General features: G+C 39.5%; 3 protein-coding genes and 1 long non-coding RNA gene across 11 annotated transcripts; 3 read left to right on the top strand and 1 right to left on the bottom strand.

The window, feature by feature from the left end:
• Positions 1 to 1,391: 1,391 nt before the first annotated feature.
• Positions 1,392 to 9,180, top strand: zgc:154055 (uncharacterized protein LOC556036 homolog). Of its 2 annotated transcripts, XM_034675574.1 has the most exons (12): positions 1,392 to 1,902; positions 2,079 to 2,330; positions 3,365 to 3,421; positions 3,798 to 3,906; positions 4,043 to 4,168; positions 5,024 to 5,197; positions 5,284 to 5,501; positions 5,578 to 5,739; positions 5,844 to 5,985; positions 6,759 to 6,979; positions 7,115 to 7,266; positions 8,895 to 9,180. In XM_034675574.1, exons 2-12 carry the CDS (start codon positions 2,146 to 2,148, stop codon positions 8,993 to 8,995), a joined length of 1,647 nt encoding a protein of 548 aa, XP_034531465.1. In that variant the 5' UTR covers positions 1,392 to 1,902; positions 2,079 to 2,145; the 3' UTR covers positions 8,996 to 9,180. The 2 variants fall into 2 exon arrangements, with proteins under 2 accessions (XP_034531465.1, XP_034531464.1); XM_034675573.1 differs by having other exon boundaries at positions 1,392 to 2,330.
• LOC117806607 lies at positions 5,703 to 15,396 on the bottom strand. Its single transcript, XR_004629704.1, has 3 exons — positions 15,153 to 15,396; positions 6,744 to 6,956; positions 5,703 to 5,961 (listed from the first exon to the last, which is right to left on the bottom strand). It is a non-coding gene; the product is annotated as an uncharacterized LOC117806607 (long non-coding RNA).
• tdh2 (L-threonine dehydrogenase 2) lies at positions 9,279 to 13,479 on the top strand. The gene is made up of 9 exons (XM_034675579.1): positions 9,279 to 9,710; positions 9,860 to 10,065; positions 10,704 to 10,746; positions 10,826 to 10,896; positions 11,203 to 11,352; positions 11,440 to 11,612; positions 11,703 to 11,793; positions 11,888 to 12,157; positions 12,417 to 13,479. The coding sequence occupies exons 2-9, from the start codon at positions 9,873 to 9,875 to the stop codon at positions 12,560 to 12,562; spliced, it is 1,137 nt and encodes a 378-aa protein (XP_034531470.1). The 5' UTR covers positions 9,279 to 9,710; positions 9,860 to 9,872; the 3' UTR covers positions 12,563 to 13,479.
• srrm1 (serine/arginine repetitive matrix 1) lies at positions 13,952 to 24,644 on the top strand. 7 transcript variants are annotated; one of them, XM_034675572.1, is made up of 18 exons: positions 13,994 to 14,078; positions 15,015 to 15,104; positions 15,262 to 15,384; positions 15,637 to 15,760; positions 17,541 to 17,711; positions 18,564 to 18,652; positions 18,753 to 18,977; positions 19,243 to 19,428; positions 19,555 to 19,674; positions 19,838 to 20,046; positions 20,461 to 20,541; positions 21,049 to 21,135; positions 21,332 to 21,467; positions 21,591 to 21,677; positions 21,754 to 22,236; positions 22,376 to 22,562; positions 23,446 to 23,619; positions 23,819 to 24,644. In XM_034675572.1, the coding sequence occupies exons 5-18, from the start codon at positions 17,556 to 17,558 to the stop codon at positions 23,828 to 23,830; spliced, it is 2,232 nt and encodes a 743-aa protein (XP_034531463.1). In that variant the 5' UTR covers positions 13,994 to 14,078; positions 15,015 to 15,104; positions 15,262 to 15,384; positions 15,637 to 15,760; positions 17,541 to 17,555; the 3' UTR covers positions 23,831 to 24,644. The 7 variants fall into 7 exon arrangements, with proteins under 7 accessions (XP_034531458.1, XP_034531456.1, XP_034531463.1 ...); XM_034675569.1 differs by having other exon boundaries at positions 23,812 to 24,644; XM_034675571.1 differs by having other exon boundaries at positions 14,003 to 14,078; positions 16,895 to 17,711.
• The last annotated feature ends 78 nt before the right edge of the window (positions 24,645 to 24,722 follow it).

The raw sequence follows: 24,722 nt of genomic DNA, 5'->3' as shown, positions 1-24,722 counted from the left end.
AAACATATCTATGAATTTCAAAGGAATAAACTACTTTGTAAATCTACTCCTGAACCCACGAGCCTACATGTTTTTGGACATTTAAATCATCTTTGGAAAATAGCTGATCTCATTGGCCTACACTTTACCCATCAAATAACATCAAGAAAAACATAGAAATATCCACATAAATAAGGAAAAAGTCATTCACTATTACTTGATTGTTTGCCATATGTTTAATGTATAGGCTACACATAAAATGATAAGCCTTTATCAGCACGTTTAAGAGTAGGCCTATCATTAATAACTTTAGGACTCTAAATAAGCTGCCTTATTCTTACTGATGTATTAATGTGTCAATTAAATCAGTTGAGTTGGAACACTATTTCTTACAAAGAGGGGGAGTTTAAAACTGCATACACAGAAAATGACACTAATGATGTAGGCTACTTTTGAAATGAAATATTAAGCTCCCTACAAGTGGTATAACTACAGGTAGCATATTCCTCTTCAGTTTGTGTCTTGTCTTTTAAAATACACCCCTTAAATAATCAACCAGCTGTGTAAAAATGGTTGGAATGGTCATTAATTCAATGTTACATATCAAAGGTACAGTGTGTAGGAAGGAGAATATATAACTGTATTGCTGAACCCCCCGGAAAAGAAGCTCCTTTGATGCATGATATGATAAGTATGATCCTTCCTTTATGAAGTAATCTTTGTAAGAAAAATGTGCATGGTGTATAGTTTGTTCATTCTGTGCTACTGCAGAAATGTTGCAGAGCAAGATGGCATCCTCCATGGAAAGGGGTCTATCTCCTTCTGTAGATATTAAAGGCTCATTTTCAGTAAACAAATACAAAACTATTTTTAAATAAGGTGATTATACACTCACTGAAACATACTTATGATTACTATATTCCATTTTTGTCTGTTCTGCTAAACACTGCTAAATTATACACATTGCACCTTTAAGTTAAACCAATAGCCTACATAGGCTGTCATAGTAATAACAACATAGTATTTTGCTTTAATAGAATAAAGCAGGATACAACTGCCTTCTTAGTAAATTATTAATGGAAACCATTTACTTGTAAAGATTCCTTTCGTTTATTCTAACTGGGGGATGAAGAAGAGACTTAAACACTGCTCACTGCACCACATTTTAAAAGTACAGTGTGTAGAATTTTGCAGTGATTAGTAGAACAGACAAAAATTGAATACAATATTGATACGTTTGTTTCAATGACTGTATAATCACCTTATCTAAAAATTATTTTGTAATTGGGTCCGCGTTTGAATGTGCTGCCATCTAGTGGTGGTTTAATATAGAACACACGAATGGCTGCTGCTTCTTGCTTTTAACCCCCAACCGTGCACAAAACTTTAACCATCAATTTGTGCCACAATTCAGTGTGTAGCTCTTTCTCAGGAAACGTGCACTTCCGCTCTCTGTTCTCTCGAGCAACACGTCTCGTGCTAAGCTACTTCTCCTTAGTGAGAGAAGGTTAAGCAGTATTGGGGCCTGGCTATGTTAATGAGTAATGCATGATACAACTGCCTTCCCAGTAAATATATTAATGGAAATCATTCACTAGTATAGTTTCCTTTCGTTTATTGTAACCAGTGCATGAAAAGGAGACTCAAACACTGCTCACACCACCAAATTTGAACTAAAAGAGTAGTATGACGCGTCATGGGTTAAATTGGTCTAGGTTTGAATGTGCCTCCATCTGGTGGTGGTTTAATATACAACACACGACTTGCCGCTACTTTCCTTTTCCCCCTCAACCGTGCAAAAAACTTTTACCAACAATTTGTGACACAATTCAGTGTAGCTCTTTCTCAGGAAACGTGCACTTCCGCTCTCTTTTCTCTCTAGCAACACGTCTCGTGCTAAGCTACTTCCCTTCGCGAGAGAAGGTTTGGCATTATTGTGACCTATGTTCAGAAAATGTAAATCTATTATTAGACACTTTATCGTCAAACAAACAGAGCGCAAGTGCACTGCTACCCATAGGCCTACTGAGAGAGCACAGCTTTCGTTTTCATACGAGAAGAAAGGAAGATAAAGCCTTTAACTTGCTTTGTTACTTCAGACGTGCAGGGACACTTCTGAAGGTAATCATTCCGCAGCAGAGGGGTTTGGTTTATGACGAGGAGCAGATGGAGTTTGCTGAACACATCAAGACCGCTAATTTGGAGGATGTTGTCCTCCGACAGCCTCTACACCCTCCGAGCAGAGGCACCTTGTGCATCACCGGTCACCACCTGCTCTTCTCGGACAGGGAGGAAGGCAGCTCCCGGCAGGTTTTACTGCTTCTCAGGAACATCGATGCTATTGAGAAAAGGTGAGGGAGAGGAACTGACCATTACTTCAACAATGAACACAATTGAAAACTTGGATATATATACTTTTTTTTAAAAGCAAACTTAAGACCTACCTTTTTAGTCTCTCTTTTAACAGTCTTATTCTAATAGTAGTCTTATTCCATCTAACTTTATTTATTTATTATCCAGTTAAAAATTAAGTCACTTTTTAAAGTTCATACAGTCCTATTTTAAATCAATATAGACGCACATATATTATTTGTTAATACAGTTAATTCTTATTATTTGTTTTAATTTATTGTGGAATATATCATTTTTTAATTTAGTTATTAATTTGACCTTATCATCGTAATATTTTTTTACAGATTAACCCTCAGCATTTTAACATTTTATTCTGTTTTACTTTGCTGTATTTACTTTTAGTGTAGCATCTTAGTTTCTTTTACTGGTTTAATCTTTAAGTGTTTTATTATCTATTCATTCATATTATTTGGGTGATTTTAATTTCCTGTTTTGAGTTTAAAAAATGTTTTGTTTCCTCAGTTCGTTCAGTAACTTCGTTTTTAATCTTTAATTTATTTATTGATTTTATTATTATTATTATTATTATTATTATTATTATGGGATTGGGATGGCGGGGTCTTTTTTTATTTGAAATTATTCTATTTTTTAATATTCTTATGTACAGCACTTTGTGTTACAATATAATTGCATCAAAAGCGCTTTAAAAATAAAGTCTGATTGATTGATTGATTGATATCATTAAATGGAGATATACAACAATGGTATAAATATATTGCTTCCCATTGTTCCCACTTACCAATACATATTTCACCAAACTTGATTAACACCTTTAATGATGAAAGCTGTTTGACTGCTTTTTACCACTAATTATCTAGCATGGAGTTAAGGAATTAGTTGGTCTTGGTTAATTAAATTAACACACTGATTTGAACAACTTATCAGCCCCAAAGGCATCTACTGTTCCAGTGCATTCTCCCATGTCCGGTTGTCTAATGTCTAACTCCTTTATTCCTCAAATCTTTTTGACCAGTGTGGAAAATCTTTTGGCCTATTCCAACCTCTTCTCTAGTGCAGGCTGCAGTGAAAGGTTGGACATACTTTGTGTTGCCATATTTCTGGTGTGTGCTGCTTTTTTGTCCACTCAAAAAGGAGGTAGACAGTCTGCTAACAAGACTTAAAACCTGTCCTCTTTTTCCCCTCCACACATATAAAGTGTTATGTGTTGCTTGCTCCTAACAGCTACTTCTTCCGCCTAAGCATCGCAGAAACAACTTGATATATTGTGGGGAGACAAAGCCCCCTCCCACACATCATCCAGCTGTCTGGGTTTGCCTTCCTTCACAGCTGCAAGTCACACTTTCTGCACTGCTACAGTCAAAACATGTGGGCTTTAGGGCAGAGTGGACACGGGTGTTTTGTTTAGATTGCCCCAAATAAGAGTCATGGTGGGGTGTGTTTTTCAGAGTATCTGGATCTTCAGGGACGATAACCATCAAGTGTAAAGATCTACGTGTGCTCCAGCTTGATATCCCAGGCATGGAGCAGTGTCTCAACATTGCACGGTCTATTGAGGTATTAATAATCCTTCCAGCCTGCAAACATGGATACAAAAATCAGTGTTTTGTTCTAATCTTACATCTTTTCTTTTAATAAACAATGTCTTTACTGTTTCTTTTTTGCCCAATCTTATAAAGTTTTCTCTCCCTAGACTCTGTCCTGTCTGGACTGTGCCACGGAGATGTATCCTTTCTTTTACAGACCCTCTGATCTCTGCCTGCAGGACCACTGGGGTCTCTCAACCCCTGAAAAATACTACAGTCAAATGAAGGAGCTTGTAAGCGAGACATAAATATATGTTTCCTGTAAACCTGTTTTGACTCTGCAGGAATGTAACCCAACATGCATAAAACACACATGAACACACAGTCTCTCAGCCAACTTGTCCTAACAATGAGCCAACAGTCATATGACAGGAAAATGTCAGGGAAACTGAAAGAAGGGGCCAGGATTCAGGATATCCCCATTACTTAGCTTGTATTTGTTTTGCCTAAATTCCAGAATGTGCTGCACACAGCTTTTTTTTGTGCTTAATAGACTTATATTACACCTTCCTCTGGGAAATAGCATGTGGCTATAGTGAGAGGCTGACCCTGAGGGCAGCATTGTTCTGTGTTTTACTCTTTCACTCATGAGAACCTGCTTGCAGTATGATCAATGTATTCCCTCTCTCTCTTATTCTCCTCTATCCCTCTTTCCTTTTGTGATTGCGTCAGTTTGTGTTTAAAAATGATCAGAATGAAGAGTGTTACCAATGAGGAAAAAATCTGTCTTGAATATGTATAATGGACTTTTGAAAGGTTGGAGTATTCTATATCATAAGGGGGTTTAGCCTCCAACCATCAACATGTCTGTAGTCCTTTATTTACTGTTGTAAGATTTCAGCTCGTTGCTGAGTTCTTACATTCTCTGAAGTATGTGATTTGTCAGTAGATGGGTAAAGCATAGTTGAAGTCTCCTCCTATGATTTAGTCAGAGCTGGGTAGGTTTTTGATAATGATAAATCATTTAACGCCCTTCTAGGATGAAACAGAGTGATTAAACATGAGAATTCTGTGTAGTGCACCATTATTACAAAGGATTATATGAAGTATTAACTCAACATGAGATCCTTTCTCTCCTCTGTTTGCAGCATGATAGATGGAGACTAAGCGCTGTGAACAGAGACTACTCAGTGTGTCGCTCTTATCCTCCAGCTGCCATTGTCCCGAGGAACGTAAATGATGACTCACTAAAGAAGGTGGCCAAGTTCAGGCAGGGTGGACGTTTCCCTGTCCTCTGCTATTATCACAGGAAGAACGGCATGGTGTGTCTTTTGTAAATGTATCTCAATCCCAAGCCTTCACTTCATACCAACAACTTGATAACTCCAGTCAAACTTAAACTCTTTAGGTCATCATGCGCAGCAGTCAACCGCTGCAAGGAGCTAATAGGAAGCGCTGCAAAGAAGACGAGGAGCTCCTCCAGGCCGTGATTGATGGCTCAGACAAAGGATATATTATTGACACACGCTCCAGTCAGCAGGCAACGCAGGCCAGGATAACAGGGGGAGGATTCGAGTCCAAATCTTGTTATAGCCCCTTGAAGAGACTGCACAGACAAGTGGAAAGGTGAGTGCATGCGATGCTGTGACCCGTCTCATTAAACTAACCTCAAACACCTCATTTTCTTCCTTTGTGTCTGCAGAGGTAAAGCACTCCAAGAGAGTCTGATTAAGCTGGTAGAGGCCTGTAGTGATGAGTCCCAGAACATGGATCGATGGCTTAGTAAGCTTGAAAATTCAAAGTGGCTGTCTCACGTTCAAGCTGCTCTGTCGACTGCCGGCCTGCTTGCAGAGTGTGTGGAGAGGTAGGTAGATTTTAAAACTTGTCTGTATCTCTGATGAATGAACGCACATGCATCTTTCACATGTAGAGGACCAGGATTGTAATAAATCTATCTATGTTGTCCAGGGACGGACATTCTGTTCTGGTTCACGGCTCTGAAGGGACAGACTCCACTCTGCTCATCAGCACTCTGGCTCAGATTATCATGGACCCATGCTGTCGCTCACTGGAGGGTTTCCTGGCTCTGCTTGAGAGGGAGTGGGTACAGGTGAGTGTACAGCTTTGTATAGCTTACATATAGCCGAGTCTCTGTGTCAAAAATCATGTTTTAACATTGTAATAAAAGGCTTTTTATAAAGTTAAGAATTTAAAAGCAAGGGAAAGAGTCTTTCAAGAACAATTTTACATGTGGTTATTACCAAATGTCTGCCTAACGGATATTGCTCCACTTGTTACCCAAAGCAGGAAATGCCCCAAGTAGAAAAGTCATATTCTGCATTAATTAGCCAGAGATGTCACACCATTTACTTCCCTTTGAAGGGAAGGCATGGCCAAACTTGGATTTAACATTAGTCAACCATTATCCTTCAATGTGTTCCATTGTATACAAGTTATGTTTGTCAAGAGCCATGAAATATATTTATACTGTGTATATGTATATATATGTACACACACACACACACACACACACACACACACACACACACACACACACACACACACACACACACACACACACACACACAGATAGATAGATAGATAGAATCAGCTGCTCTTTCACAGACTATCTAAAAAGAAATAGAACTGGAAATGAACCACACTTTACCATACTTACAAAACCAAACCAAGTGAATCAGTTCCCCTATTTCTACTGTCCCCCAAACAAACACATTGGATGGATTTAGTATATGATTGAATTGATCAGATGGCCAGATATGGAGGATCTGCATAACACAATTACACACATTGACATTAAAGGGATTAGGCTTATGCCTAGCATTGATTTTAGCAGCTTATCTGAATCACCATTCTTTTCTTCAGGCTGGACATCCATTCATGCAGCGATGTGCCCACTCTGCCTTGTCCCATGCCCGTATCCAGCAAGAGTCCCCTGTCTTCCTGCTGCTGCTGGATTGTGTGTGGCAGCTGTTGCATCAGTTCCCCCTGGCACTGGGTTTCTCTGAGGCTCTGCTTCTGAGGCTGGCAACGGAGGCCTACGTGTCTGACTATGGCACCTTCCTGTGCAACAGTCATCAGGAAAGGTTGGTGTTACTCCTCAGTGTGACTGGGAGTTTGGAATAGATGGCTTGACACAAAAACAGTTTAATCCTATCAGGATTATCTTCATATTTATGGCCAAGATGTCAGACACCTCCCCTCTTGTTCCTCCCTTTCAGGTGGGCTCAAGGAGTGATGAAGAAGACTCACTGTTTGTTCCAAGCTCTGCTGAGGCCCAGTGAGAGAGACCGGTACTCTAACCCACTATATGAGCCCACTAAGCTTGCAATCTGGCCCTCGGTTCATCCTCAGTCCCTGCAGCTTTGGAGAGGTAAGCTTTGATTGGAAATGTAGTCAGAATAAAATTTTCTGCATCCGAATCAGCAACAGAAACTATGCTTTCAAGCTGTTAATTCCTGTCCTATTTGTTTGCTATATCCATGCTCATGGATATAGGATATCTTAGAAACTCAAAAATTATGATACATTTTCACATATATTAGATCAAATAAAAGGATGATGCTGGTACACAAAAGATCAAAAGTCACGTTCACTGTGAGATAATTCTGTCCTGGAAAAAAAGCTATCCAGGCCCCTATTCCTGTCACATCATGTGAACTCAATATGTCAGGGACACATGAGAGGTATTGGCCTCATTCACCAACATCTCTGAAGAGTTTTCTTGAATCGGTTCTGAAAAAGGTTTCAAAGAGAAGCCTATCCATGATGCTCTTTAACCACTAAAATGTTTACTCATGAGTTCATCAGTTGATGAATGCTATGTCCTTACTTGTACAGAAAAACTTCACTCCAATTCCCCTATAAGGGGATGACACTGCAGGGCCATGTGCTTATGTTTTATACTGTAATAACATTGTATGATTTACTCAGGACTGAAAAGAGAACTGGGACAGAATATTGATTATATTCAGAAGCGCTGTTTCTTTTCAACATTTATTATTATATTTAAATTGTAGCTTGATATTATTTTTGAACATAAATCTGTGCATGTTAGTTTAATATTAACATTTCATACATGTAGACCGACATACCTGACTAATAAAGCTGATTCTGATATTTATGGGCGTGCTGGATTCAAGCTACTGCTACTACTACTACTACTACTACTACTACTACTACTACTATCCGTCTTCTCACTGTCATCTCTCTCTCTCTCTCTCGCTCTCTCTTATTCTCCTCTATCGCTCTTTCCAACCCCAACTCGGTCAAGGCAGATTGCTGTCTAACATGAGTCTGGTTCTGCTCAAGGTTTCAGCCTTTTGAAATTTCGAGCTATACAAATAAAGATTGATTTATTGATTCAAAAATGTCACATTCATAATCTAACATTTAGATCAAACATTTCATGATTGACATAACATTTGACCACATTATTATTTATAACTGCCTGTAAAGGTACTTAGTGAAGGAAAACACATTATGCAATGATTTTGCACTGAAATTATTATTGTTAGGGTTTGTTATTAGCTATGGATAATTGTCAGATCAAAAGACATGGGTGAATATCCGTAAGTGAGTTTAAGTTTAAAGAGTCCCAATGTTGTTATACTTTGACACAAATGTTCTCACAGATTCAACGGGAACAAGCCTTATTAATAAAAAAGTGTCCCATGCTGTAACTCTCACATGCTTTCATTCTGTTGTCGTAGAGAGAGTAGAGAGAGTTGTTGGATGATACTTAATCCCTTTCATAAATGATTGTGGTGTAACACCTCTTGTGTTGTGTAGGCCTGAATGAATGACAAAATGAGAAGATGAAACTTGACTGCTAGATGCATACAACCATTAGGCAGTAATCATAGTGAAGACTGGTGTTTAGTATTAACATTATTTCTGATTTAATATATCATGATTACTTTATTATTTTGATACACGCTTACAACCTTGCTATCCATGATAATTCTCTGAATTGATTAAAGCGTCTATGCTGTTTGACAGGTTTCTTTCTGAGGTGGACCCAGCACGCTCGCTACCTTGCAGAGGCTCAGGAGGAAATACGGAACATGGTTGTTGAATGGGGAAAGCTGGCACTCAGCTGATGCCCTTTCAGAACATGAACAACTTCAGATTCTCAGCCTGAACATGTGGAGCATGTTTCAAAGTGGACTGTTGCCAGTGTACAATGTCTTACTTTGTGGTTTTTATATTGCAGAATTGTTTTCTCAACCAGCTGTGTGTGAATTATAGTATGTATCTTATACTTTCATAAAATGTGTGTTTTTTATATGAGACTTTATTGTGATACTCCCTTTAAATACTGAAAAAGTGTTGAATTTTCTCAAATTTGAACATGGTTTCCATCATGTAATCTTGTTCTGTCATAGATTCACTCATAACTATTATCAAAAGAGGAAGGCTATATAACAGACACACCTCCCAGTCCTGTTAAGCTCAGCTAAACACTCTTCACAATACAAATCCCTGTGCACAGCAAGTCAGCATGTTTGCACACATGGAGCTTTGCAAGGTGGAGACTGTAGTCCATTTCAATCAAGAGCCACTAGCTGGTGATTATACAAAGTGGACGAGAACCACATAGCCCAGCATGACTTTCTTTACCTGCTTATTTAGTCAGTGGTTCATAGGTGTACTGAAAGGACCACTCAGAAGGTAATCTTTTCATTGCACTATTTAAATGCCTGAAAAACTGCTTTCATTGCTCTTCTTTAGTAATTTGGTTTAGAATTTCTAAGTTCCGCCAACTGGTTTTGGACCAAGTATCATCTGTTGAGGTTTCCGATTTGGCCAGCACAGGTAATAATTGTTTTCCGTATCCTACTATAATTATAGTTCAAGATTTGTAAGAAGTTTCCTTTTAACAAAACAACTGATATACATTACTAGTATCCTGAATCTCTGCGTTGTTAGTACTTTCTAGATAGTTTGTTTTGACATTTTTAAAGGCTGCCACTGGACATGCAACAAGGCGTGCGGGTCTGTGTGCCCCCTGCGAGTGTACTGGGCCTGTTTTGTCGAGGCTGTTGGAGCAGGATGCGGAGTTTGCCTGGTCGCAGCTTTAGCTGTTTGCCCAGGCAGATGAGCAGGTGGAACAGTCAGGAGTCCTGTGGCCCCCCACCTCCTGATGAAAACCCCCGTGTCCTCATCACTGGTAAAAAAAAAAAAACAACAACAACAAAACAAAACTATTTTCTTATGCTACAGCTGCTTCATCCTGACATTTTTCCATGCAGGTAAAGATGTACTTTTAAACCTAATCTAAAAGCTGAACCTCTGAAACTACCATTGTTTTCCACTACTTTTAAAGCCCAGTGTTTTGTTCTGTTGACTGCAGAGCAGTTACAATAGCTGTTGAGTGCCTCCTATAGAAAAACTTTAAAGGGAGCTTAGAGAATAACTCACCCCCTTCCAAGCAGATAAAATGTTTACATTAAACCATGTGTTTTTTTAGGATTCACTGTATGGTGTAAACAACATCAATGAAATATTTTTCACAATGCTGTTGAGGTTTTTTTCTTTTTCTTTTTGAGTTGTTTTCATTCTGCATCAGCAGCAGGACCCCATTTAGCCTCATCACAATAGGTTGTGCACAGACAGTGCCTGTGATTTTAAAGAGCCAATGGGTGATGTGGAGAGAATAATAGCCTGCTGTCACTGTTTGTCCCATGATTAAGCTCTGGGAAAAACAAAAAGATGAAGGACAGTGTGCCAAAAACATTGGTTTCATTTTAATTTACATTATCATGTTTTGTGTGTACTGACTACATATTAAACTTTGTCTCTATGCAGGTGGTCTGGGACAGTTAGGGGTTGGACTTGCACAGTTACTGAGGTTGGATATGTACAAATTCTTCAAACATTTTAAATTGCCAAAGTATCAGAAATTCTATCATATCTTTATTATTGTTCAGGCAACAGTTTGGAACAGAGAACGTAATCCTGTCAGACATCAAGAAGCCTCCACCTCATGTTGTCAGCAGTGGTATGCAAAAACACCTTCTGTCTAGTCTTTTACTTTTTATGCTGTCTTTTACTCAAGCAGTTTTCGTCTTTATCTAATTAACATATAACATACTGCATGTTGCTAATTGTATTTATTTATTTATTTATTTAAAGGGACAGTGCATATTAATGAACATTTCAGCGTAGCATCCATGTAAATATGACAGAGTTAGCCATAAGGCTAATCTTCATCCGTAGTCCCTGGCAGGTCAAAGCAGAGTTCATAACAAATGATAAAGATAATTAATGTATGCTCTTAATTCACTATTTTATCTTTTTCCATTAGGTCCATTTGTATACGCTGATGTGTTGGACTACAAACATCTGAGAGAACTGGTTGTAAATAACCGCGTCACTTGGCTGGTCCACTACAGTGCTCTACTCAGTGCTGTGGGCGAGGCTAATGTGGCTTTGGCACGCAAGATCAACATCACAGGTCTACTGAATACAAACACCATTTTACATGTTGCACCCTCAAAGGGTATTAATAATATTATTTTTGGATCTTCTGCTGTCTATCTAGGCCTTCATAATGTGCTGGACTTGGCCTTAGAGAACTGCTTACGCCTCTTTGTCCCAAGCACCATTGGAGCATTTGGTCCTTCTTCCCCGCGTGACCCGGCCCCAGACCTCTGTGTCCAAAGACCTCGAACCATCTATGGTGTGTCAAAAGTACATGGAGAGCTGATGGGGGAGGTGGGTCAATCTGGAAACTATCTCAAAATGCGGAAACATATGCATGTGAAACATTGTGTCATCTCAAAATCCCCTCCTCTTTTTCCTCAGTATCTTCATCACAAATACGGTCTTGACTTCCGCTGTCTACGCTACCCAGGTGTTATATCAGTTAACACGCCTCCTGGAGGGGGAACAACAGGTATTGCATTACTGAGCATCTGCATATGGTACATAGATTCACTACTACAAACAAGATGTTATGAACTGAATACCCAATACCTCTTTCTTCACAGACTATGCTGTACAAATCTTCCATGATGCTCTGAGCACAGGTCACCATGAGTGCTACCTGCGTCCTGACACCCGTCTTCCCATGATGCATATCTCTGACTGCCACCGTGCTACAATAGAGTTCATGCAGGCCCCAGAGTGCCAACTGTCTCTGCGGACGTATAACATTGCCGCAATGAGCTTCACTCCAGAAGAGGTGGCCCAAGAAATCCGCAAGCACCTCCCTCACCTCAAGGTTACCTACAATCCTGACTCTGTGCGCCAGACCATCGGTATGACTAAACACAAGTAGTACATATAAGTACATTCTATTCTGTTCTATTCTATTCTATTCTATTCTATTCTATTCTATTCTATACCTATATAGATGAACTACAAATGCATGGGATACACCTTTTTTAAGAAGTTAAAAACTTTAAGGAAGTTTGTAAGATTTGTGGCAAACCATCAAAACAAAACAAAACAAAAATTTATTTTGGGATTGATATTGCCAATTGAAGTAATGTTGCTATCTTGTTTGCCACTTTGCAGCAGACAGCTGGCCTGTGAGGTTTGATGACTCAAATGCCAGGAGAGATTGGGGTTGGGCACCAGCCTTCGGGCTTGAGGAGCTGGTGTCGGACATGCTGCGCTCCATTCGAGACATGAGGACCAATGAGGGTTTGCCAGTTAGCTAGCAAAACCTGCTTTGAACAATTCCCTACTCCTGACTTCTATTCAGCCTTTATTTCCCAATAATATATTCCTTTTCACTTCACTTCACTTTCACTAGTTGTCAAACTACAGTATACTTCTTTCCACTTCACTTTCACAAGTTGTCAACCTGTACCCTCTGTTATTCTGGTACATGTCAAAATGAGCCAGGGGCTGTTTGTAAAGAAGGAACTCTCAGTCAAATTCTCCAATATATGGTGTAAAATATGACATAATATGTATGCGCTCACATACATTTCAGTCTTTTTCAGGGAATCATACACTGTCGAAGTCAGACTTTCTCTTCATATTTGTTGTTTTAATTGTTTTCATAGTAAAGGCAGCAATTTAAATATGGGAATGTTGCCTCAGATGGAACAGACAGGTAATTTTCCATAATTTTCCAGATTTCTAAATGTCATGTGAACCACATCCACATACTCTAAAGTCTGTTACAATGTCTAATGAAATGTCTGTCACAATAAGGAGCAGTTGTACATGTACAGTTACAAATACAGGGTACACTTTAATTTCTGGATCACTCAGTCTACTCTGGACTGCAATTACCTATCATGCATTTAGGCTGTATTAAAAGGCATTCTTCTACAATATAGTCTCTAAAGTGACAGTATGCACTGTATCTTCACCACCCTTGCTGTGACATCTAACAGTTAGCCTTTATGTATTTTTTTCAGCAGTGTGATTTGGGTTATAAAGGAGTATAAATAGCAAGTAAAGCCTTAATTACTATAGATTACTTTTGAAAACATTTATTTAAAAAATGCAGTGTACTTTGAATCAGACCTTGAATATTAAAAATGTTCATATCCAAACTGAAGTGATTTTTGTAAAGTCTTGTTCTCCAGCTATTCTGCATGCTCAATAAAAAGGCTTTTTGCTACTGAGTGGGTCATGATGATGTAACTTCTGATGCTGAAAATAGCGGGCCTGTCAATGCTCAGTACAATTTTAAGGTAGGCCTATTTGCAGTTGAGTATTTCTGTTTCAGTTGATTAACACTTAAACCTACTTCACATCAGGTCACTCCAATTCGTTTTGCTTTGCAAAACATATGATCAACAAACAGCATATGAGGCATTAGTTAAAGAATCAAACCAACCAACAGTTTATCAAGTCGTCTAAATTGGCTCTGTATCCACCAGCTAATGAATATACCTCTGAGAAGTGAATGGATCATTCCTTGTGAAGAATGACAAGATATTATATTCCATAATCATCAGAGAGGTCATATTCAATAGAATGAATGGTATTGATGTCACTAATTAAACTTTAGTGTCTGTTTCTGTGTTCTGTTTTGTTCATAGTTATACATGATTTACCATTCAGTACATAGAGAAACGGTGGTTGTAATGCCTGTTGCTTCCTGTTGAGGCGCAAGTTTCATCCGGCAAGCCTCTGTAAATTTCTCCGGGGGACACACGTCTTTCTTACAGCGCCTGTAATACCCATTCTCCGATCATGGACGCGGGATTCTTCCGCGTAAGACATTTACATTTACTTTTAACTTTTGATACCTTTCTGCTAAGTTGCATAGATCGTTTAACTACAATTAGACCGTGAATTTGAAATATGGATGTAGGTGAACGGCCATAGTTAGAAACGACACGGTTAGGGCTTCGTCTATGAACTGATGACAGTTTGGATTCCGACATGAGCCATGTTCTATCTTCGCTACAACCAGACAGCACATGGCGTTGCGCAGTTATTTGTATCCCACTATAGTCTTCTGTTAGCCTGTCTTTTTTGCACCATTGCAAGTCCGTGTTCAATTGTAAAGTCTTTCCAGAAATTAGTCAAGCCAGTCATGCTAGCTTGCTACTGCTAAATTGTTAGCCTTGACTAAAGATGGCGTCCGGGCTGTGTGTCGTTTCTGTCTCTTGGAGCTAGTCACGACCACTGCTACGCTAAAGTAAGCTAACATAGGTGGACCTAAATATGTTTTGGGTTGCGATACTACTATTAACCTCAAAATAACGGCCTTATGTTGTCGCCTTAAGCATGTGGCTCACGTTAGCCTTCCAGGGTCCCTGTGAGGATTAATCAGGCCTTTAGCTTAACTAACTTTAGCTTGTCTGACTTGTTTAACGGTGTAGATAAGTCACTGCGTAAAGTAGCTAGTCACGTGTCCTAACGTTAGCCAGTGCTGGACTTTTAACATCAACAAAACGTCGTATATATGATATACTAATATAATAGTAACATAAATAGCATCGTTTCTAACTTGGCTCTGGTTCCGAGACATGCATTACTTGTACTGTGACTCAAACACATATATATATATATATATTTTACATGTGTTAGTAACTGAAATAAAGGTTTGCATGTGCACCTTATACAGTCTATGATGTGCACATGCTTGAGGCTGTATTTATGAAGTAACAACACTCTAAGATTAAATTGTTGATGTTTCCTCAGGGCACAAGTGCGGAGCAAGACAATCGTTTCAGCAACAAGCAGAAGAAACTGCTGAAGCAGCTGAAATTTGCAGAATGTCTGGACAAGAAGGTATAAGATCACTAACGTTTACAGTTATTTTGCCCATTTAATACTCACTTCTCTTCCAAATGAAAAGCTGTATGAAGACATTGTATTCCTCTAGCTTCCTGTAAAGACAGAGGTCTGCCTTTGTGTCCTTTTCTGACTGTGTCTGCTTCTTCATTAGGTGGACATGACCAAAGTGAACCTAGAAGTCATCAAACCTTGGATTACACAGCGAGTGACAGAGATTCTGGGATTTGAGGATGACGTCGTCATAGAGTTCATATTTAACCAGCTTGAGGAAAAGGTAATGTCTTTAACAGTGTTTATTTATGTTGTATTTTTTTAAAAAACTGTCATAAATTTGAGGGCATGTCTTAGTCAGCAAGGACGAATGTAGGCAGATAATTGCACTTCCTAGTCAAATTGAAAACTGAGTGGGTTAAGTAGCAATTGGTAAACAACTGATATACAATGACATAACCATGTTTTGCTGTTCTGTGTCAAAGTGCCTTTATTCAGCAGTCTTCTAATGATGATGTGATTTATGATTTAAAAGGCCTGAACCAATATGGATGTTATACCTTGCATCAGAAGTATAGCACCAACACCTAATTAGCTCTCTCCTGAGCCCAAAGTCTCTGAGCCCAACTCTCCCTTCATGATGCAGTGTGTGTTTTGAGGTGAGTTATATGCAGGGCTTACCAATATCATGTCAGTGAAAGAAACACCTGAACAATGCCATGATCATAATCACTAGAGATATTTGCAGTGCATCATGTAACTGCAAAGAGTGTTTAAAGCTAAATGGAACTATAATCTTAAACCAGGTAAAGTTTAATAATATGCTGTTGCCTATTTTAAAGAATATTGAAACCCTCCTTACTATTATGTAAATAATAGCTTTAGGATGAGTAGTTTCTCACTGACGATCTCTGATTAAAAGTTAAAAGTTTTAAAGTTTAAGCCAGATTAAAAGTATCACATTCTTTGCACCCTGTTGGATGTGGCCAGAAGCGTTTTCCTTTGCACAAGTAACCCCCATATGACGGTGCCTAGAACACAGCTAGATGTATCTTTACATCACAGTAGCAGGTTGAGAACTTCAACCACTTAAGGTTAGCACAAACCACATCACTTTCTGTATATATTTATTAAGTTATTATTAAACTGTTACTTTAACATCCAACTGCACCCAGCATCTCTGTCAGTTGTGGTCAGATGTTTGGAGTTTATCCATCCAAATTAAATACTGGTCATGTTTTTGACCTTCACATCATTCCTACTATTAGAGCTGTAATGCTAAGTCCTACTGATGTTCTTCATATATTAAATAAAGTTTTTTGTATGAACTAAATTCTTTGTTTTAAATCCCTTAGGCAATCTATCTTATATCTTCAAAGATATTTCTTTAAAAATCTGAATGAAAACAGAGAAATATAGTGTGGTGGGCGGGGTTTATCAATGTAATTTATATACAGCACCCTGCATTAGATTATTACAAGGATCCATCTCATAGTATACTTTCAGGCAAGTGTGGTATGTATGGTATCAATTCTCATAGAATGCTAAAACCTTGTTTGATTATTTAAAGTGTATATGTTACACCAGCACTACGTGAAAGTGTTTTTTCAAGCTTTTTGTTTCATCTTTTACTCGCCATATGGTGGGCTGGTAAAGCTAAGTTTAAAGGGCACTGGTGACATTTGTTAATTGAATTGAGATTACGATATTTCACAATTATAATTGTTGAAATAAAACTCATTTTTTTGTGTAACTGTGTACTCATTATTGCTTGTTCGTCTCTTGCAATTTAGATAAATGATATAACATTAAGCTCAAGGTGGTTGAGTCTCAAGCAGTAGGGAGGCGGAAGCAAGCCAAGGGAGCTCCGTGCCCACTGATCCCACGGGACTCACTGAAGACACCGGAACTGTACTTGCAGTGTTGGGTTTTAAAGCACTCTGTATTGTGGCTTTTTGTTTAACTCCTGAATGTAGACTGTGGGGAGATTAGAGAACAAGGGGGTGGGTAGGGACACAGACATGTAAACTAGTGGGCATAACACTGAAAAAACAAATAATGGCAAAACATACATATATATATTTTTGTGGACTTTGTTTTGATAGATCTTACATCTTAGGAATACATCAGAAATGGAGATAGCATCAGTATTGCATGCAGTTGTATTCCACTAGACACATCTCCCCTCAGATAGCTCACATTCTCAGTTTGATGAGTTTGTGAGTATATTATTCACTTCTATTTTGATATTACCCAGATATGTTAAAATATCTTAAATGTTTCTAATATGGTTAATTACATAGTTACAGGTATAGTTAGTGAGGACTAGAAGGTAGGCAGTCCCTTTTTTTGGGATCCTACCTCCCCTTGATATTTTTCCATCCATTATTTCAATTGCCATATGGTCTTTTCTCTCCCCCCTTCGTGTGTGTGTTACAGCACCCCGATAGCAAGATGATGCAGATCAACCTGACAGGCTTCCTAAATGGGAAGAATGCCCGGGAGTTCATGAAGGACCTGTGGCCCCTATTGCTGAGTGCCCAGGAGAACATTGCTGGCATCCCCTCTGCTTTTCTAGAACAGAAGAAGGAGGAGATTAAACAGAGACAGGTGAGCTTGTGTCTAAACTACACTCACTGATGGTGAGTAGGGGGTGGTTGTAGTCCTGGCGAGTTAAAACAGGTGTTATTACATTAACAATGTCTTGGTAAAATGAAGTGTACTCATACCTATTTGGTAAATGCTGTTATCTTAATGGTAACTAGCAGGTTTTATACAACCATATAAACATTCAACACATTTTTGATGACAACATCAAGTGAATATTGTAGAATTGAATGTACACTGTTGAGGGACAATGCATGGTTTTACAAACATAGCAGGTCTTGACCGTACTTTTAAATTATTAACAAAGACCCAACATCAAGACAGGATAAGATCCAGTCCCCTCTTACTGACAGGACTCGATCTTATCTCATCTTAATCCACCTTGAGCATTGCATCTCACATTATTTAGCTAGTTACAGCGGCAAGGACAAACTTCCTTTTAACTTACTTTTTTTTCTCTTTGTAGCGATCAGTAACTTAGAGATGCACTCGCCAGCTCTGCTGCCCTTACCTGGATTGCAGGACAGGATCCAATAATAAACTATCCATGCTGTTTAGCCTAACAATTTAGCATGGTAACGAAAGTGTCCCAATATTTACCAGTAATGCTTATACACTAGTGTTTTTGCCTCAGAAGCAGACGTAAAATGTGCCAGAGCTCTTTTCCACAGATGGATTTGATATGATGTGTCAACTGCTCGTCTCTGCTCTTTTTATGCAGAATTAATAACCATTGTCAAGGGGTTTTGATCAATCAGAATGAAGTATTTCTCGCAGTTGGGTGTTTGGCAAGAAAGCTTGGTAATATATTTTAATAGAGGTGCATTTGTTCTCCCATTGTGTCGTTTCTGATAGATCGAACAGGAGAAGCTTGCTTCTCTGAAAAAGGTTGATGAGGATAAGAAGGACAACAGAGAGAGGGCTCAATCAAAGAGCCCAAGGAGGTAAGAATAAATATCTTATACATTGACATCAGGGGACAGAAGTTGGATTGCATTCTATTGTTTGGATATGAAAAGTAATACTGTCTACTTCTCTGGCCAGGCGGAAGACAAGGTCACCGTCACCACGGCGAAGGTCACCAGTGAAGCGGGAAAGAAAACGCAGTGCATCGCGCTCCCCAAGACGTAAACCCAGCCCAGTTGGTAGCAGTTCACCACCTCCACCCCTGATGCAGCTGCCCACAAAGCCTTTAGACCAGCTTGTGGAGTCAGAAACATCAGAAAGAGCTATGCCAGAACAAGTCATCCAAGACGCATCTACCACTTGGTTGGTAGACTTTCTCTTAAGTCTTAAATTTATTATTGGAATTAAAGTTTTATTTGATTATTCATTGTTTATATAACATTTAGTCTTGAATACTTTTAATTTTAGTGCTGGGTCTTTTCTAAATATTGAAGTGCTTTGAAAGGCATGTGAAGTTTCCTCTTGCCTTTTTTCATAGTTTGTCAGTCTTTAGTTGAGAAGGAGAGACTCAAGGTTAATTCATTGAAGTTTTGAAATGGGAACTTAGTTGAATTTCTCTGACCTGCAGTGACACAGTTGTGGAGGTGTTGAGAGCAGACCCTGTGATTGAAGTGAAAGACCCCTCACCTGAGAAAGTTCACAAGAGAGAAGAAAGGCCCAGGTCCAGGGAAAAGGACAAGGACAGCAGGAGGGAAAGACCACACCGCCGCTCTCGTTCTCATTCCCGCTCTCGCCGGCGACGTTCCCGTTCAAGGTAATTCTTAACATTTTCAATATATAGAGAAATTGGGAGTACAAAAGCATAACCAAACTCAAAGTAATTTCAAAATGTATGTATATATTTTTTAAGCTTTCTATGTTTTTCTCTAAACTTTATTAGATCGTACTCCCCTCGTAGAAGACCGAGTCCCAGGAGGAGAATGTCTCCTAGGCGAAGGAGTCCCCCAAGACGTGGCCCTACTGGTTCCAGACACAGACATAGACGCTCCCCTGTCCGTAGGTCAGTGACTACAGCCTACTGGTTAAAAAAAGCAGAGCTCAAATTTTATGTTGCTTCTCCTATTTACTTTGTTCTACTTGAAATCTGGCACCTGATTACCCTGGGCATAACGAGGACGCTGGGCCAGCTTTACTGTAAATTATATTGTGCTTGTTTCCTGCAGGAGGCGCTCTCGCTCTGCTTCATCCTCTGGCAGCAGCTCTTCAGGCTCTCGCTCACCTAAAAAAGCAATGAAAAGAATATCTAGCACACCTCCCCGAAAACAGGCCCATCCTCCTGATACTTCCATAAGCCCTGCAGGGAAGGACAGACGGTCTCAATCTCCTCGTGTCAGAAGAGGCAGAGGATCTGCATCACCAGCCAGATCATCCGGTATGATCTATATGATCTGTTCATTGCTCTCTCAAATGTTAATATTTTTTACTTGTTCTCAGGACCACATCAATTGATCAATCTTTATCTCAAGACACTTTTACAAACATAGCAGGTCTAGACCGTATTAAATTATTAACAAAGACCCAACATCAAGACAGGTTATGATCCAGTCCCCTCTTACTGACAGAACTCGATCTTATCTAACCTTAATCCACCATGAGTAGAGCCCTTTACAGTATTTAGCTATTTGCAACTGCATTGAAAACGTCCTTTTAACAGGCAGAAACAGTGAGCAGAACGAGACTCATGCTAGACAGCCATCTGCCTCAACCACATGAAATGGCTCCCTCTGCATTTAGTGTATACATCGTTTCAGAGATTCTTCTAAATGCTTGGTGTCTTGTTTTTTAGGTTTTAAGCGAAAACCAGGAGGCAGGGCTGATTCATCCCCTGAAAATGCCAAACCTAGACCTTCTGAGGGGTCCGAATCAGGTAAGCGATATATTAAGTCTGTTGAAAAAACCTCACTGGTCCCCTGCTCACAAGCAAGGAGTAACTGTGAAGTTTTTGGCAAATGTGATATTTAGGAGTGGACACATTTCGCATCATCACTTCACCCTGAACCAAACATGAAAAATATATAACTTTCATTATTTAGCATTTGGCTTGGTACCATTTTCTTGTTTGTAAAGCAGAAATGTGTACATTGATAACCCAAGACCTTACTGCACTTCTCTCATTTTTAAACTGATTTCAATTCTGGTTGATAAATGTGAGTGTCTTGTTTAAGCCATCACTTAAAAAAAAAAAGGCATGATGAAAAGCACTCAACTAAAACAAGGGACTGTGAGGGATATGAGACAATATATCCCACTTTGAAATTAAGTGGAAACTCTAGCAACATAGAAAACTCTCTTCTGTAGTTTCAACCTTTTTGGAGGCAGTCTGTTTCACTGGTTTTACAAACAATGACGAGACACTTAATGCTCTACATTTCAGAGGAGGATAAAAATGAGAAAGGGGCAACAGCAGATTCCGTGCAGCAACGTCGTCAATATCGCAGACAGAATCGTCAGTCTTCTTCAGGTTATAAGCGTTTTTATCCCCTTATGTCTTCCTTCATACCAAATTCTCTCTTTAAGTCTCTGTCCTTGTCATCTTGAACTCATTGTTTCATGGAATTCTGAAGCTTTGCCCTAACCCTAACCTTGGTGTGTTTCCCTAATCGCATTCAGTTAAAGCTAAAATTAAAAAATCATTGATGTCCTCTGTTTTATTTCAGATACTGGGTCTTCCTCCTCAGACAATGAGGGGCCCAAGAGGCCAAAAGCAGGGCCAGGTGCCAGAAATGGTGAAGTCAGGAGGAGACGCAGCCGTACCCCGTCTCCACGGAGGAGACACAGAGATATCTCTCCTAGGTCAGACACTAAATACAGGTTTTTGAAATGTTTTTATCTGAATGCTCAGACTTGATGTAAGACAAAAGTCCAAATTGTTCACTGTAGTCTTGTGTATAATGTTTTTGATATGTCCCCCTTCAGGAAAAGACGCTCTCCATCTCCTGGGCGCAGACGCCGCACCCCTTCTCCCCCACGTCGTCGCAGATCTCCTTCTCCTCCCAGACGAAGGTAAGGGTATTTTTTATAAAGTGTCATTTAATATTAGTAATTGACAAATCATTAAATTTAAATTGGTTCTCCCCAGGTCTCCTTCTCCACCTCCTCGTCGTCGTTCTCCATCCCCCAGGCGTTACTCTCCACCTATCCAACGTCGCTACAGCCCCTCACCTTTGCCTCCACAGAAGAGGAGGATGTCTATGTCTCCCTCAAAGCGCTCTTCTCCAGGGGCAAAGCGACGATTTTCCAGGTCCCCCAAGCGCAGAAGTTCTCCTCCTCAAAGGAGACGCCCATCCCCACCGTCCTCATCTCCACCCAGACACAGGAGGAGCCCAATGTTGCAATCCGTCAGGCCAAGCAGGGACACACGATCTCCTGTTGCAGCAGCCAGTCGCCACTCCCCATCTCCTGCCAACCGCAGTCGCACTGTCAGAGGTTCACCCAGTCCACAGGGGCGTTATGAAACCTCCAGCGCCTCTCCGACAAATCAGCGGAGACAGCAGTCCCCTTCACATAGCGGCAAACCCATCCGCAGAGTGTCACGCACACCAGAACCACGCAACAACCAGAGGTGATCAAAGCAACTACTATATAACTCAATTGCTTTAATGTCAGAATCATGAAGTTCTATCTTTTTAAACACTATGATGAACTTTTTTGTACATGTGCCATCATTGCCTGCCATAATGTCACCTTTATGCCCTCCACAGACCATCTCCAAGTCCCCAGCCTATGAGAAGAGCATCCTCCAGATCCAGATCTGTTTCTCCTCAACCAGCAGCTCAAAAACGTACAGCGCCAGCATCTGCCTCCCCATCACCGTCTCACTCAGCCAGTGGTTCTCCACCACCAGCCAAAAAGCCTAGCAGTGGCTCAGGCAGTCAATCCCCAAATAAGGTTTGATATTTCAGTTTATTGACCAATAAAATAGTTAAGAATTAGCTGCCACATCTTTCTCTTAGAAAGATGTTAAAATGAAAGTATGCCGATATCTTGCACTGCATGAATGGCTATACAGCTAGCGAGAGTCGTCTTTGTACGCCCGTATTACTCAATGTTCTAGTTTCTGACACAATCATCAAATTATTACATTATTAAATTGGAAATAACAGATTGTGAATAGGACTGTTCTGAAGGGGCTTATATCCTGGTCAGAAGTTTAAATTCTGACTAACAAACTAGTAATTCAGGTGCCAACTAGCAAAGGTGAAAACATCTTATAGTTGAGACAACTAAACACTCTTATCAGTAAGTAAAAGATGATGCACCAACATCAACCAATCACTGATACACTACTGAGAACCCTTGAATCCATTATGACATGGAAAAAGTGTACTGTTATTTAGTGGTCATCTCGGTCAGGACAGATGGCTGTCTAACATGAGTCTGGTTCTGCTCAAGGTTTCTGCCTGTAAAAAGGAAGTTTTTCCTTTAAACCTAAAAGACAAAATTAATTTCTGAAATGACGTACATACTCTGCAGAGGGAGCTATTTGTCTGATGTTTGTATAACATGAGTCTGTTTCTGCTTGAGGTTTCTGCCTGTTAAAAGGAAGTTTTTCCTTGCTGCTGCAAATAGCTACATTTCGTAAAGTCCTCTACTCATGGTGGATAAAGATAAGTTATTACTGAGTCTTACCATGTCTTGATGTTGGGTCTTTGTTGATACTTTAACATGGTCTAGACTTTCTTTTTTTGTGAAATGCATCTCAAGGTAATGTTTGTTGTGATTTGGCACTATACATATAAAGATTGATTGATGTGTTGTTTTTTTCTCGCAGAATTCGGATGTTGACGCCAGTGGGAAGAAAAAGAAGAAGAAGAAGGAGAAGAAACACAAGAAAGAGAAGAAACACAAGAAGCACAAGAAACATAAGAAGGAGAAGAGTGGTGGCACTGTGACAGGAGATGGACAAGAGAACCAGGGTGTGGAAGAGGATGGCGAGTCAAGAAAGGTTAAACCTGTTTTTGTTTAACTGGCAAAGTCCTTTGCTGTTCTTCTCACAGGAGACGCATTGTACACAAGAAGTGCATGTTTTTATTTTCTTGATTTTCTTTTTTTTTTCACCATGCACCGTCATTCTGATATTTGTGTCAGAGTAGCTTAAATGGAGAAAAATGTGTATTTCATGCGGTTTGTCTTTTAGGAATCAGACAGTGAAGTAGAGGACAGCTTGGATGACCTGGAAAAGCACCTTCGAGAGAAGGCCCTGCGCTCAATGAGGAAGGCCCAGATGTCTCCATCACAGATGTCCTGAAACAATGGACTTTCTCTTTAATGATTTTTCAACTCTTATCTTGTTTGTCAACAACCTGGTTCAGCTTTAGAATGTACAAATTGTGAATCTTGAGTTTTTTTGTTTCCTTTTTACTGGTTTGGTACTTTCTAAACTGTGTCTCATTAAGAGCTTGCTTTGTCAGTTGGTGTTTAATCTATACTGTAAACAAGCTTGTGTTGTCCATAATTTTAAATTGTTTAGCAGGGGAACGGTTAAGGCTCAGAGATGTGCATTAGGCAGGTTTAAAATGTTTTCCAAAGCCTACAGTAGATTCCATTGACAAAATGATTGCATGTGCATTGAAAGTCTCTGATGTGCATGAACCACCAGATTTTTAATTGTAGACATAAAAACCTACATACAGTAACACACTGTTACTAATGCCTTTGATATGTGGAAGCAGTTTTACCACTGTGATCTGTTATAATGGCATTAACAAAGTCTTGTCCCACATTGTAACTGAATAGAGCTGTTTGGCAGTGTTTAAAATGCTGTTTCCTAATTTTGAAGTAGTCTTGTTTTAAGACAATAATAATCTGATGTGATACAAAGTATGCTTTATTTTTTTCTTATGACTTAAAATGCAGTTTTATTTTGACACCCTGCATCAAGCTAATCTCTGTTGGACTTTGATTTATCTTTAGTACCCCTGGCTTTTGTCATCTTGTCATCCTTTCAGAATTAAAACCTTTTTATAGGAAGTGTGTGGTCCTAGTTTTGAATATTTTCACCAGTGTTTTGGATTAGGTCAGCAAAAGTTAGACTACATTGTAGTTGAG

The sequence above is a fragment of the Notolabrus celidotus genome, chromosome 22 (genome assembly GCF_009762535.1).
Source record: "Notolabrus celidotus isolate fNotCel1 chromosome 22, fNotCel1.pri, whole genome shotgun sequence".
NCBI classification, from domain to species: Eukaryota; Metazoa; Chordata; class Actinopteri; order Labriformes; family Labridae; genus Notolabrus; species Notolabrus celidotus.
The sequence above is the reverse complement of the archived record's forward strand: the minus strand, read 5'-3'. Positions and strand labels throughout refer to the sequence as shown.